Genomic DNA, 14,430 nt, shown 5'->3' on the forward strand with positions numbered 1-14,430 from the left:
AAGATAACATTCAAAAATGCATTACGTTGGGGGAAATTGCTTTGTAAGGCAACATAAAATAAAAATGTGTATAGTGGAAAAACACAGCAAAAGACTGGTAAATTTTCATGAGGGCTTTTTAAAAAAATCACAAAACAATGTAGAAATATGGAGAACAGAACTTAAGATTGGAAAAATGAGGAACTGGGAGAAATAAAATTGATATATTCACCCATTCCTGCTTTAGACTACATAGTTGGCTCTTTTTTTCCATTGAAGAGCATTCCATTCACATTTCTATGTTAATGGAATTTGATTCAGTATGATTTCATCCCCCCTCCCATCAGAAGTATTTGTAGAAAAGTCGACTTGGAATTTTGAAAGGAGAAGCTCTAAACTGGAAAATTATTCAAGTTGCCTGCCAACCATGGCCTTTTTATATTGATACAATCTCATATATTTTTTTAGTATTGATCAGGAAAAATATTGGTGAACTGCAACTTTGGGTGCTTCCAGGCTGATGCTATCTTTGGGCAGGATCTAATCACATACCATCAAATTCAGAACAAAAAAAATTCTTTCCAGTAGCACCTTAAAGACCAACTAAGTTAGTTCTTGGTATGAGCTTTCGTGTGCATGCACACTTCTTCAGATACACTGAAACAGAAGTTTCCAGACTCTTCTATATAGTGAGAAGGTGGGGAGGGGTATTACTCAGAAGGGTGGTGGGAATGGCTGATTGGCAGATAGCTGTGATGAGCCTGTTGATGACTCTTAACGACTGCAATAGGTCTTACAGGAAAAAGCAAGGGGTGAGAATTCAGGTCGCAGAGTTGCAATTGATTGGGAGGTCTGGCACAACAAACTCGCTTCCCCCAAAGACCTGATTTTTTGCGATAAGGATCCTGGGAACATGCGCTGGGAAGTGTGGGAGAACACTTGCTTGACGTAACAGTATCTAACCTCCCCACAAACAAGTCAGGACAAGTGCTCACTAAACAGCCAACATTGGCTAACCTCCCTGCATACAAATCAAATGAATGCTCAATAAACATTGCCCTTCGAAACCTTGGACATAATGCTTTGCTTTATTTTTTGTTTGGAGGGGCTTGCTCGTGATCTTACTATGTCTTTAGGCTTTGGGGGGAAAGATCAGCGGGAAGCAGTGTTTTTGAACTCAGTTGGGTCACTGGAACTTTCTCTGCACTCCATTCTAATTTGCAGTTTTGCTATAATAAAAGCCCCAGATATATTGCTACTGTCTAGACATTTTATCTGAAACAAGTGTCCTTCGTAATCCCAGAGGACTTTTCTATTTTATTTCCAGTAAATCAAAGTCTGTGAAGAGCTTTGGTTCTTATTAAGACATACCCTTCACAGTCCAGTGATTGCCAACAGTGGCAAACCATTGACAGTTCATTTACATATAAGTGATGACTTCCATCAGGTAGTTGGCTCAAAAAACTACAATGGACACTCAGAGAGCATATCCAATATTTCTTGCTCTTTGATGAGGATCAAGTGCCAATTTATTTATAGAAAAGTGACTATTGAAAGGTAAAGGCTTTCCTTTACTGACCTTACACCGTCTTTTTGCAGATTTGGGGAATATATTGTTAAAGCGCTTGATGCAAGTTAGTTTGTTTTGAAAAGCACACAGAACAACTTTGAGATCAAAAGGCACCAGAAAGGCTGTAAAATTTCTCGGGCAAAAAACACTGACACATTTATTTGATGTTAGACGCTGTCATACAGAAAGACAAAAACAAAAGAACAGTGCCTATTATGATCCAAACAAATAAGCATGGGATTTTTTAATTTTATTTTTTTACACATTAGGTTTCTAAATCCTACTGAAATTGTTTCAAACCGTATAGGAATCTAGTGTATAGTATGGGCTCAAGAGCGATGTTTCTCTTATCTTCTGTCTACATCTGATAATTTAAAGATGAAATGCTTTCCATTGTATACTGGGAATTTTCATCAGAGGAAACTGAAGTTTGTTTACAATCCAGTATCTTTATAATCAAATTGATGATCCATTTATTACAACTGGGCATGAATTGCATCCTATGTTAGACACTGTTCTCTGTTACAGCAGCAGCTTGGTTTGCTTCCTGTTCTTTCGTCTTCCTTTCTCGCATTGATGCAGCTACTAAAGCTCCAGCAACTCGAATATCAGCTGCCTTTAATATTGGATGTCCACCCACTGTAACACAAAATCAATAGATTTATTGGTATATTAAGAGCATACAAATGAAAATCCAACTCAATTGAGGACAATGCGGACAAAGGTTACTGTGGTGTGTTGTTTTGAGTTTGTGGGTGCCAAACTCGCATTTGATCCCTGGATCCAGCAAGCCTTAAAAGCTAGTCAAACCAGCCTATTCCTTCCTGAAGCCCTGGATCCAATAAATATAAAATATAAGCCAAGTTGGCTTCCTCTTGAGGCGATGGGCCATTAACAGCACAAAGGGGGTTACAGATGTAGATACATTCTGTATAAACTCATTTCAAATGTTGTCATATTTATCCAAACAAAGTCTATGTCTGTAAGAAGTCCATTCAAAAGTTGTGAGTGTTGCCATATTGTTGATCCATTGATTATCTTTATTCTTCCAATTCATCAGTATCAGTCTCTTGGCCACTTTACCTTCTTGACAATCCTGTGAGGACAGGCTTACTCTCCCAACGTAATCCAGTGAGCTTGCTGGCTGGGCAGGGATTAAAACCCTGGTCTCCCAGGTCCTAGCCTAACCCACAACCCACTATGCCACCACTAGCCCTGTGTGTGTGTGTGTGTGTGTGTGTGTGTGTGTGTGAGAGAGAGAGAGAGAGAGAGAGAGAGAGAGAGAGAGAGAGAGAGAGAATATACAAACTTTAGTCCCCATAGTCAATGTAAGATGCATCTTAAAGTAACTTGTTATCCTTGATTTTTCCATGAGCTATTTTGAATATAACTTTTTAGGAAACTTGAGAAAGCAAATGATGCAGCAGAAAAGCTGACAACTAGAGGGCAGGAGAGATTCTCCAGACATAGAAAACTAGTGAGCCCATGTTGTGACAGCAAACTCTAAATAATTAAAATTGACCTGAGTCGAGCAGAGCAAAAACCATGCACAAGCACAGTTGGAACAGAAAGAGAGTTGGGTTGTCCTCACTTCAAATGCTTCAGGAATACTTCTCCCATGAAGATGTAAAGCAGAAGAGGAAGTCATAGAACCATTCTACAACCATTTAAATGTGGCTATCCACCAGAAAAGGAAATATTCCATCTAACTGCTAAAAGGCCAGACATCCTTTATCTTGGTGAGGAAGTAATCATCTCAGCAGAAATGAAGATGTAGCAACATAAAATTGCAGCTTTCAGAAACTGAGCGTCTAAATATTGTGAGTGGCTATGAATATGTTCCCCCTGTACATTCTTGCTGATGGTAAAGCTCTCAAACAAAAGCAAATTTGAACTGTGGATATGTAAGTCTGCAGTCAATTTGTTCTTCACAAAAAGAAAATTGTGAAGTAAAATTGCAGATGTGTCCAGATGGTTGTGATTTACCAGTACAGTTGAAGTGTCATTTTAAGGTCATCCCAGGAATGCACACTGTGTTAAGGCTCTGAAGTGAAACTAATGTGGCTTGTGGGCCAAAGCAATCAGATTGGTCCTGCAGCAGTACAGAAGAACAAGCCTTGCTTAGGAAGAATCAGCATGGCTTCTGTAAAGGTGGCTGTTTCCTCACTAATCTTTTAGAATTCTTTGATGTGTCATTAAGCATTTAGATTGGGCTAAGAAGATAACATTTGAATTCAAAGACGCAGCAGTTTCCCCAATAATATTAAGTGGGATTGGTGCCATTTTACTTTATAAGGAAAGAAACTAGGAGGATGCACCATTTTAAAATATTTTTGATAAGAATGGCATGGGAAAGTGAATAAGGAATATTCAGTGTTCAGTACTTCAAAACAATCTTCTTCTTCTTCTTTGGCGATCTTCGTAGCCTAGTAAGATTGTCTTCCATAAAACAGTTTTAACAATGAGTCTGTAAGTGACTGTGGAGGCCAATTCTGGAACCACACGTCCTTCAAAACACTACACCACAACCATCCAATGAGACTGATTAAACATACAAAATAGAAGCATTTCTTCATGCAATACATTAATAATATGGTTGACACGCCCCTCCCCTCCCCCCGGTTGCTGTGATAGGCAGTAGGTTAGATGGGTTTAAAAAGGAACGACACATTTATGCACGAGGGGTCTAATCAGTGCAGATTCATCACGATATCTAAAAAATGGAACCTTTACATTCTGGAGCAACACCCCCCCCCCCCTGTTTAGCAGATCTGATTTGCAAATTATATCTGATTTGCAAATTTCCAGGGACATTTGTTTGAAGAGTGTCATGGGGTAAAATGCTGGACTATGTGGGATCTTGGCCCAAGCTAGCAGTTTTCTAACACAAAAAAGTCTCTGTAAAAAGCACCCTAAGCCAAAGGGGGAAGCTAGAAACCAGAATGATGAAAGAATAAAGGAAAGGAAACAGATGGAAGACATAACTGGAAGAAGCCACAGACTGAAAAACCTCTTTTGGCAGTATGTGTGGAAAACCTAACAGAACTGCATAAAAGATTCTAGTTACAATTATGAAGTTATAATCTGTTACCACCTTCTATTCTCTCTTTTTTAGAGAGAGAGAGGGGGGGAGGGAGGGAGAGAGAGAGAGAGACTTGAGATATGTGAGAAGCAAAATTTACTTTGTGAAGAAATTAGTTAAAATTCTTACCAGGTATTTAGGGTTTGATGCAAGAATACAATTTAGGTATTTAGGGTTTGATGCAAGAATACAAAGACGTTTCAATTTCTAATTGGGATTCACATACTAAGCTGTTTTTCCAATGAAGTGGAAAACAGCTTGCTGTAAGTCCTGAATAGGATCTAAAGATCAATTTTCAACAACAACAAAAGGGGGGGGCAATCTTTTCCCCAAACTCTTCCCCTCAAAATTAAGGCAGAAAATGTGCTAGCAGCAGTAGGAGAAAGAGAGGATTCTCTCTCTTTTACACCAATATTCTTCCTATACCAGGGCCAGTCCAGTACGCATGCTGCCCTTCATGCCTTTCCTGGTGGCCCTCAACAATATTTGATGCTCTCCCCAAAAATTTTTGATGCCTTCCCAAATCCGGGTAAGCAAGGCGCTGGTCTTTGGCAAGGAGGTGTGAGGACTTTGACAGGATCCTAAAGTCCACCCACCTCCTTCTCAAAGCCTAGGCAATGGGTGAGTGCTGGTGAGGCGTCAGATTTTGGCCTTGCTTCCCACACACCACGCACAACAAGGCAGTGTGCGGCCTTCGGGTTCTCTGTCAAAGACTCCATTAGCCAATTCCCCACTTTGAACTCTTGGATGCCATTGGCATATACATATAAAGGTAAAAAGGTAAAGGTACCCCTGCCCGTACGGGCCAGTCTTGGCAGACTCTGGGGTTGTGCGCCCATCTCACTTAAGAGGCCAGGGGCCAGCGCTGTCCGGAGACACTTCCGGGTCACGTGGCCAGCGTGACATCGCTGCTCTGGCGAGCCAGAGCTGCACACGGAAACGCCGTTTACCTTCCCGCTGGTAAGCGGTCCCTATTTATCTACTTGCACCCGGAGGTGCTTTCGAACTGCTAGGTTGGCAGGCGCTGGGACCGAGCAACGGGAGCGCACCCCGCTGCAGGGATTCAAACCGCCGACCTTTTGATTGGCAAGTCCTAGGTGCTGAGGCTTTAACCCACAGCGCCACCTGCGTCCCGCATATACATATGCCCACTGCTTATAACAGCCTCTACTCACAGAGGCTACAAAACTATTTCTGTACAGCTTTGGACCAAGATATCTGAAAGATTGTCTCTTCCCCTTATATATACAACAGGTCACTGTTCTCTGAGAAAACAATTCTCTAGCAGATATCATCTTATCACAATGTAGGATTCAGGCCTTCGGTGTTGTGGCACCTCCCCTTTGGTATTCCTTCCCTTTTAATATGAAACTGGAGCCATCTCTGTGGTCTTTTTGATGCCTGCAGAAGACCTTCCTCTTTCTACAAGCCTGTCAAGTGGAGATATTTCCAAATCTGCATCTGGTTTGCAATTGATTTGTAATTGTTTTATCAATTGTTATGTGTGGCCCTGGGCTTCTTGGGGAAGAAAGGCAGGATATAAAATAAATATATAAAGATCCTCTTCCCAGATCCCAAGATAGCCATCTACTGTAGCTATTCCCTCACCCCGTCTCCAGTGCAGAGGGCATCCATTGACTGCTCCTCTCTCACCAGCTCTCCTAGGTGAGCCTCACTTCCACAACACACCATGGCAATTCCACATACATCATTTGTGTGTGTGTAGGTGTACATGCCAACCTAGCAGTTCGAAAGCACGTCAAAGTACAAGTAGATAAATAGGTACCGCTCCAGCGGGAAGGTAAACGGCATTTCCGTGTGCTGCTCTGGTTCGCCAAAAGCAGCTCAGTCATGCTGGCCACATGACCCAGAATCTGTACGCCGGCTACCTCGGCCAATAAAGCGAGATGAGCACCGCAACCCCAGAGTCGGCCACGACTAGACCTAATGGTCAGGGGTCCCTTTACCCTTTACCTTTAGGTGTACATTTATCTATAGTGTTATTATATGGTTTCATCACTAGATGGCACTGGACTTAGTTTATCTGCTAGAAACAGAAGTTACCTGTTGCTATTCTGTTCTTGCTTAAGAGAGGCAATCAGGAAATGTATATATTTCACCTGAAGATCACAGGGTGGTTTACAACATAAAACGTGCAGCTAATGTATATCCTTCTGTGACACGGGGTATGTAAGCCCATGAGATGGTTGAGATGCCTTGGAACTTCTGCTGGGATTTACACACTCAGTTTTCAATGCCAGCTACTGTCTATCTTCTTCATCTTGGTTGGTTGGTTGGTTGTTGGTTTGCTTGCTTGCTTGATTTATATTCCACCCTTCATAAACAGATCTCAGGGTGGTTCACAAGATAAAGGCACAAATAAAGAGAAACAACAAAGCAATAACCTACCACCCACCTCTGGGACACAAGGCAGGCACCACCAAACGTTTAGGGTTTCTTGCATATGGCAGGTGTGATCAAACTCCCTTCTCATGTGTTAGCAAAGTCACTTAAATAACAAAGAAAGAGTCCAGACACACGTCTCTAATATTGTCTCCTCCACTGTGGTGAGATATATTGCAGTATTATTTAAACCACATCCACTTTTGTGACAATCCATAACTAGCCACCCCATTTGGGAAGAGTGAGTTGATCCTTAAGCTAAAAAAAGCAGCTGTTTTATATAGTTGAAAAGGTAATCCATTTGAAAATGTATTAATGAAAAAATGCTAAAATTCTATTAATCTTAATAGGATATCTACAAGGAAATTCAACACTTAGTAAGGACACAACACAGCATTTAGAATGTATTAGCAAGAGGAGAAAAAAAGTAAAGACTTGTTATTCTTTAAGCAACTCAAATGCAAGATACGATCTCTATTTATTAAGAAATAAGGTGATAGGTTGTGTAGCACTAATTAGCAAATAATTTGGAACAGAATAGCAAGGCATGACTTTGGCTCCAGTGCAGTTCTTATGCCAAAGTATCTTGTATATATTATCACTTGTTCTAGCACAAAGTCAACAAAAAATTTGGGCCAGTTCAGGCATGCATACATAAATACACTAATTTTTGTATGCCTCTTCTTTCTATATTTTCCCAATGAGAAACTTTGCCATTGAGTAGATGTGTCTCCCATATGTTGGGTGTTGCATCTCCCATTTTCGTCTGTTTCCCCAATGATAAACTTTAGCACTGAGTAGATGATAAATTCTATGTCAGCCTTTTTTTTAAAAAAAAAAATTCAAATGATATTTCTGGATCTCTGAATAAGAGTTTGAAGCTGTGATGTTGGTGGCCATTTTTTAACCGCCTTCACATTTTGAGATTTTCAGGTGGCACACGGGACATGGGTGGCGCTGTGGGTTAAACCACAGAGTCTAGGACTTGCCAATCAGAAGGTCGGCAGTTCGAATCCCCATGACGGGGTGAGCTCCCGTTGCTCAGTCCCTGCTCCTGCCAGCCTAGCGGTTCGAAAGCACGTCAAAGTGCAAGTAGATAAATAGGTACCGCTCTGGCGGGAAGGTAAATGGCATTTCCATGCGCTGCTCTGGTTCGCCAGAAGCGGCTTAGTCATGCTGGCCACATGACCCGAAAGCTGTACGCCGGCTCCGTTGGCCAATAAAGTGAGATGAGCACCGCAACCCCAGAGTCGGTCACGACTGGACCTAATAATCAGGGGTCCCTTTACCTTTACCTAATTTATTACTATATAGTTTTGGGTGCTAAAATTCTGGTGCAATCCAATAGGAAGTACAGCAAATGAAAGAACATGGCTAATCTCTACGGACAAGTTTGCACATAACTCTGAAGTACTGAGGCCTTCTGTCCATCCTGCAAAGCTGCCCTACTTCCAGTAGTTTGTACTGCCTTGACATCTGCCAAGCAGCTAACCAATAATTTCTTGCCAGCCCTATTCTCTTGGCCATTCTGTGGCTCAGGCTGATCCCAAGCTGGTATCCACATCCCCAGGAACAAAGGAGATTCAGAAGGGTGGTGAGCATCATAACCTACTGTACCAGAAGAACATGCAAAGACTACTTGCTGACCCAAACCATTTATTAACAGGCGTTATCCAAACCTATATAAAGCATGTTTCAAAGACAACTTTCAATTGCCAAAAGAGAGAGCATGCAATTAGTATCTGAAATAATTGTGATTACATTTTGTGCTAATATTAGCATTGGGGGGAAAAGAACAACAATCTCAAATGGCATTATTATCAAGGCACTCAGCTGGTGACACAAAGCAGGGGAGGGCTGATCTTGATTGTTTCTTACATTATGATGCTCTGCACAAACAGAAACCCTTATATAAATGTAAAGTGCATCAGAATTAGTATTTATATGGTGGCATTGATAAGAATTTCATGCTTCCTTTGGGGTGACTTGTCGTAACAGAAACAAACTACTGCAATATTTGCAGTGAGCATCCATTAACACAAACTTTCTAATGAGTCTCTCTGGTTGTATACGCTGACAAAAGGAAGATTACTTTCTCCTTTCAGTGATTATAAATCTTCCCGTAAAGTTTTAGACTGTAATGTTCTTAATGAAGAAAATGTGTCTATTTTGATCCAAGGAATTCAAAATGACAATCAGCCACTCACAATGTTGTCATTTAGACTTTGTCAACACTGGAATTAAAGTCTCCAAAGCCTTTCGTGTGAATTTGTGGCCATGGTATGATAAAAATGTTATGCTGAAAGTTACGACTTTTAAAATTTCAGTTATAGCATGTTTATCATACCAAGTGCATGAATCCACATATAAAATACTAGAAGCTTTGTACATGGAGTTGTTTGGGAATTCTAAGAAACAACAACAACAAAAATCAGTGCGGTTTTGAAACCAGTGGTTAAAATCAGTGCTTTGAAAGTGTCAGCTTGTAATCTTGTTTCAAAATGTAGATGGAGACTTTAATTCCCTGAGCTTCCCACAGCTTCTGTATGCAAATCACACAACCCACAGATCGATTCATACCTGGAATCTGGATTCAGATTCCAGAAAATAGTTTAACTGCTACAGAAATAAGTCAAGCTATTTGTCCAGGCCCCACAACCACCCTTCAGATGTTTTGAACTGCTATCATCTCCAACCATTGATCACACTGTTTGCAGCTAATTGGAGGTTTGGTCCAAAACATCTGGAGAAGGCTGAGCTAAGCTAATACTATCTTCTCTGACTGGCAGCACCTCTCCAAGGCTCAGGCAGACTTCTCTCCTAGGAATACTGTACAAGTGACTGAACCTAAGACCTTCTGCACAAACCATGTGCTGTACTAATGAACTACAGGTGCTTCCATATACTAGGACCCCATTTCCCCCCAAGAAAGCTTGGTGGGGGAGTTAAGGGAGGGGTATTAATGAATTCTGGAAAATGCTAAGGGAAACTCACCCATCATTAATACTGACTGGATCTATTCTTTCCTAAGCCTCCTAGTAATTTGGTGGCGCTGTTGGGGCTGCATGGGAGCTAACAAATGTCTGCTGTAACACTGGAATCTGATATATATTTTTAAAGGGAAAAAATGAAACAAAACAAGCTGTTTCCTGTGCAAAATCTGTGGTGCCAGCAAGAGAATCAACAGTGTTAATTACCTATATAAAAATTAAATTTCCTTAGGCAAACACAATTGCTAAGGAACAGTGGCAACAGCAAGATCACAGGGCTATTTTTATAAGATGGCTATATGATTAACAGACCATTTCCCAGCCCAAGGAACTGGAAACTTAGCAAGAGGCTGGTTTGTTTGGACACAGCATTGTTCAAGCTTTAAAAGAGAGCTGCTTTCCAGCTCCCCTTCTTTTGGACTAAATTCCACCATTTTGAAGAGCCCAAGGATCACCTTGTCTTAGTCCAGTTGGGGAATGAAAATAAAAATGATAAAGTCATTCATGAGCTTACAATACAGCTCCTCTGAGCTATCTTCGTTTTCACTCAGAAAAACTTTCTTGTAAATGTAATTCATTCCATTTGCTTAGCAACAGCTGCAGTTTTTATTACTGTAACAGAAAAATATCAGATGTAGCCTTGAAAAGCAGAGTGACAGGGACTCTGGCATATATTCTGCCACACATACATATTAATGTAAATGGTCTGCCATTGCTATTTTTTGTAACTCACCTTTTAAAACACTGTATAGTTCAGCTTGTAATGATAGAACATTTCCCATTCAACCCATGCAGGAACAAATACCATACCATGTCACAGATTTTATCATTAGGAATTCCAACATTTAAAAAGAAGTTAGTGCAAATTTATTTAGTTAGGCCTCCATTACTGATTAAAAGCCCTGTTAGTTATACAATATAGTTGAACTTCTAGAGTCATGGAAAGCAGTATTATACCATATGTTGATGAAATCAGCCCTTGTAAGGTCGTATTTATGGCCCTACCATTAGGTAGAGTGAGCCATCCACCTCATGAAGTTGATTTGGGGTGTCATAAAAGGGCAGTAAATGATGAGTTGATTACAGTGCAAGACTATACTTGGCTACTTAGAATTAAATTCCATTTTGAAGAAGAGGCATGGAAAAATCTGTCGGTAAAAGTGCCATATAAATATCAACAACAACAAGAGAAGGAGCTCTTAAAATTGTACACAGCTGGTACTTAACACCTAGATGCCTAGCTAATATAAAACCAAACTGTTCTCACATGTGTAAGAGGGGATGTTCCATTATAAGAACATATCAGCACATGTGGTGGGAGTATCCAGAAATAGAAAGATACATTCAGGTATTATTTATTCCAAAACAGTTCTAAACTTTGGATATATGCTTTGGAAGACTGGTGATTTTACAAATTAGTCCAAAACATGTCATTTGAACACAAATCCCACTAAACCTAAGATTCATAACAAGGGTCCAAAGTTTTCCTTAGATTATCTAGTGGTTGCATGGGCCCAGAAAAACTATTAAACTCCTGTTTCTTTAACAGATGAGTATCAAGGTAAAATTCTCTCTTGGATGGTGAACCAGTCCCTGAGTCATATCAATTCAGGCTGCAGGTAAAGTGTCATGTGACAGATGTTCCTTCTAGTGCTCGACTGAAGTATTCTGCAAAGAAGTTTTGATGGGGCTGCAAATCACCACTCCAACCCCAAGATTTGATTAACCTCCAGCAATTCAGCAAATTCTCAGAATCTGGAGGAAATGGTTCTGCTTCTAAAGACAATGAGGCCCAGGGCTTTGTCTTTTCCTTATTTAATGCAAAAGAGAGAGAGAAAGGGAAAACCCTCAACCACTTCATTTTTAAAGGTAAGACCACCCTCCTGAAAGATACCCCTCTCACTTTTCATGGAGGGTGAATGATTCTGAAAGTAAGTGGGGGGTGATGCAGTTCAGCTGTAGCTCCTCCAAATGACACAATCCTTCAAGCAATAACACTGGTGGACTCAGCCTTTCAAAACTACTACTTTTAACTTTGGGTTTGAGGCTACTAGTATGTTCAACAGAGAGGGGGAAACTGCGGCATAATTTTTGTTGCTCCTCTCTTAAATGGGAGGAATGTGGCTGAAATACTATGACTTCTCTGAAATAATATAGCCAGAAAGTTGGTCAGTATGATCAAGTGTAGTGCTAGGTTTGGCCAAAAAACTGATTCAGAACGTCAGCTCTTTACCTGAAGGCAACTTGTAATTTTTCAGGGTCAAGTCGTCTTCTCTTTCAAAAAAAGTGTTAATAGTAGCAAGCTACCTTATTATTTGTTAAGAAGAAAGTATGATATTTAATAGTGCTGTATTTAAAACTGATACATTTATGCTTAACAAAGCCAACAGTGGAGCAAAGTCAAAATCCAGCATTCTAATCTTGGAATCACACAAGTGCTCCAATATCCTGTTTCTAAGATACCAAACAGCAAAATGCTAAAGCCACAAACTTCACATATACACTAATCAGGACTGAAGTGGCCATTAAAGAGACCTTGGGATTGTGGTGGATAGCTTGGTGGAAATGTTGACCCAGTGTACAGCAGCTGTGAAAATGGTGGATTCCATTGTTAGAAAGGGGGTTAGAAATAAAACCACCAAGATCATATTTCCATTATACAAATATATGGGACAACTGTGCTTGAAATATACTGTATATAGATAGTTCTAGTCACTGAATCCCCCCCCCCGCCGCAAAAAAAAAAAACTACTGTGGAGCTGGAAGCAGAACCACCTGTTTCCTCATTGTATGAACCTTCAAAATCTGCAGGACAGGCAAGGTGATCTTTATTGTTTGCTCCTCCTACCTTTGGAATGTATCTATCTATGCACAATTCAAGATAGGTAAATGTCCTGTAGACAAACTTGCATGTTATTTATTTAAAAAAAAAACCAAAATGGAATGCACTAATATACTGAAAAGTATATAATTTTCTGATCATGATAATGTTGAAATTAATCTCTGGCAAAGCTGTAAGATCCTTAGGAAAGAACAAGGCAGAGATAACAACTGAAAATGGGAGGCATTGGTATTCTCCATGGTACCACAAATGTAACATGCATTTCACTTTGAGGAATATACAAGGTTATTTGCATGCTTCTGTCTCAGAAAGAGGGAAGAGGCAAGGATGTCACAGTACTGTATTATATTTATAGATGTGTTTATCAGGTGCAAGGAACCCAGCAACCTTTTCTCTTCAGATATATAGGCTATCATTATATAGCCCTGCAGTAAATACTAAATATATTTCCAAGCTCAAATTAAACGGCAGTTCCATCAAATGAATAGCAGAGTGGTGGAAATCAATCTTATCAGTTGTTTTTCTGTTCCAAAGACTACAAGAATGAATCACAGATTTGACATTCCTAAATTTATTGAATTGACTGCAATTTTGAAGCTGTTCTTCTGTCTGATTAGTCAGGAAACAGTTGTCTCAGAAGGGGGAGAGACATACTACTCTTATTTCACCAGAATCATAATAGCATACTTTCACAAATGAATATGTTTTTCTCAGTGCTTGAAAAAAATAGAAAATACTAATTATTATTTTTTTAAGTCTCAGGATTGCTGGTAGTTCTGATATTTGATTTAGTGGTTGTTCTTGCCCCACTCACTTCATCACAGAGGAGATATCAGGTTCAGACCTCTGGTGCCCTTATGTTTCTCTGGACCAGGATGTTTGTCTAGCTTTTGCCAGTATTGATGTAGAGTTTCATCTTACTTTATCTTTATCAAACCTTTATTAGGCATTATGGAAATAAAACCTTAAAAGAGAAAATAACATATAAAAGCCTTGAAATATATATTAAAAAGGCAGCAGTTTGCTAAGTACATATATATATATACATATAGAGTCAGTGGTATTCCTTGTTAACCTGCTCCTTGGAGGACTGCTGCCAAAAACTCGGCTACCCCCGCCGTTACCCTTTGGTCAACGTCGGATAGGTAGAATCCCACACATTCACCTTGCTGCGGTTCCAGACCACCCAAAAGAGGGGACAGCACGCGTTGACGGAGCGTACTGTACAGTGGGCAATGAAGGAGAATATGCTCTACAGTGTCCGGGACATTCATAGAGCATCTGCAGAGTCTCTTGTTTCTAGGAATGTTTTGATATCTTCCCCTGACAAATGCTGAGGGAAAAACATTCAAGCGGGCCAGCATAAAAGCCCTACGTTGGGCTGGGATTATTAGTTTAGTGACGTAATTGGCTCTGCTATCTAAGATATTTAATTCATAGAATATGGGGGAGCAAATTTTGTTTACAGCTGCCGTAATATTTTGTCTCTCGACATCCTTTAGTCTAGTTAGGATATTATGGGAAATATATTGCTCATTAGAATTGTACAGGGACTCCAGCTCGA

The 14,430-nt window shown here is 40.1% G+C and overlaps 1 protein-coding gene across 3 annotated transcripts in view; it reads right to left on the bottom strand.

The window, feature by feature from the left end:
* Window positions 1-1,679: 1,679 nt before the first annotated feature.
* IQCM (IQ motif containing M) overlaps window positions 1,680-14,430 on the bottom strand; it is an 80,608-nt gene continuing 67,857 nt past the window's right edge. For all 3 annotated transcript variants that reach the window (XM_081926113.1, XM_081926111.1, XM_081926112.1), the window contains exon 12: window positions 1,680-2,188. In XM_081926113.1, coding sequence (XP_081782239.1) covers window positions 2,055-2,188 — 134 coding nt within the window. In that variant the 3' untranslated portion in view covers window positions 1,680-2,054. The remainder of the gene's footprint in view (window positions 2,189-14,430) is intronic.

The sequence above is a fragment of the Podarcis melisellensis genome (assembly GCF_964234715.1).
Source record: "Podarcis melisellensis genome assembly, chromosome: 9".
Lineage (NCBI taxonomy): Eukaryota > Metazoa > Chordata > Lepidosauria > Squamata > Lacertidae > Podarcis > Podarcis melisellensis.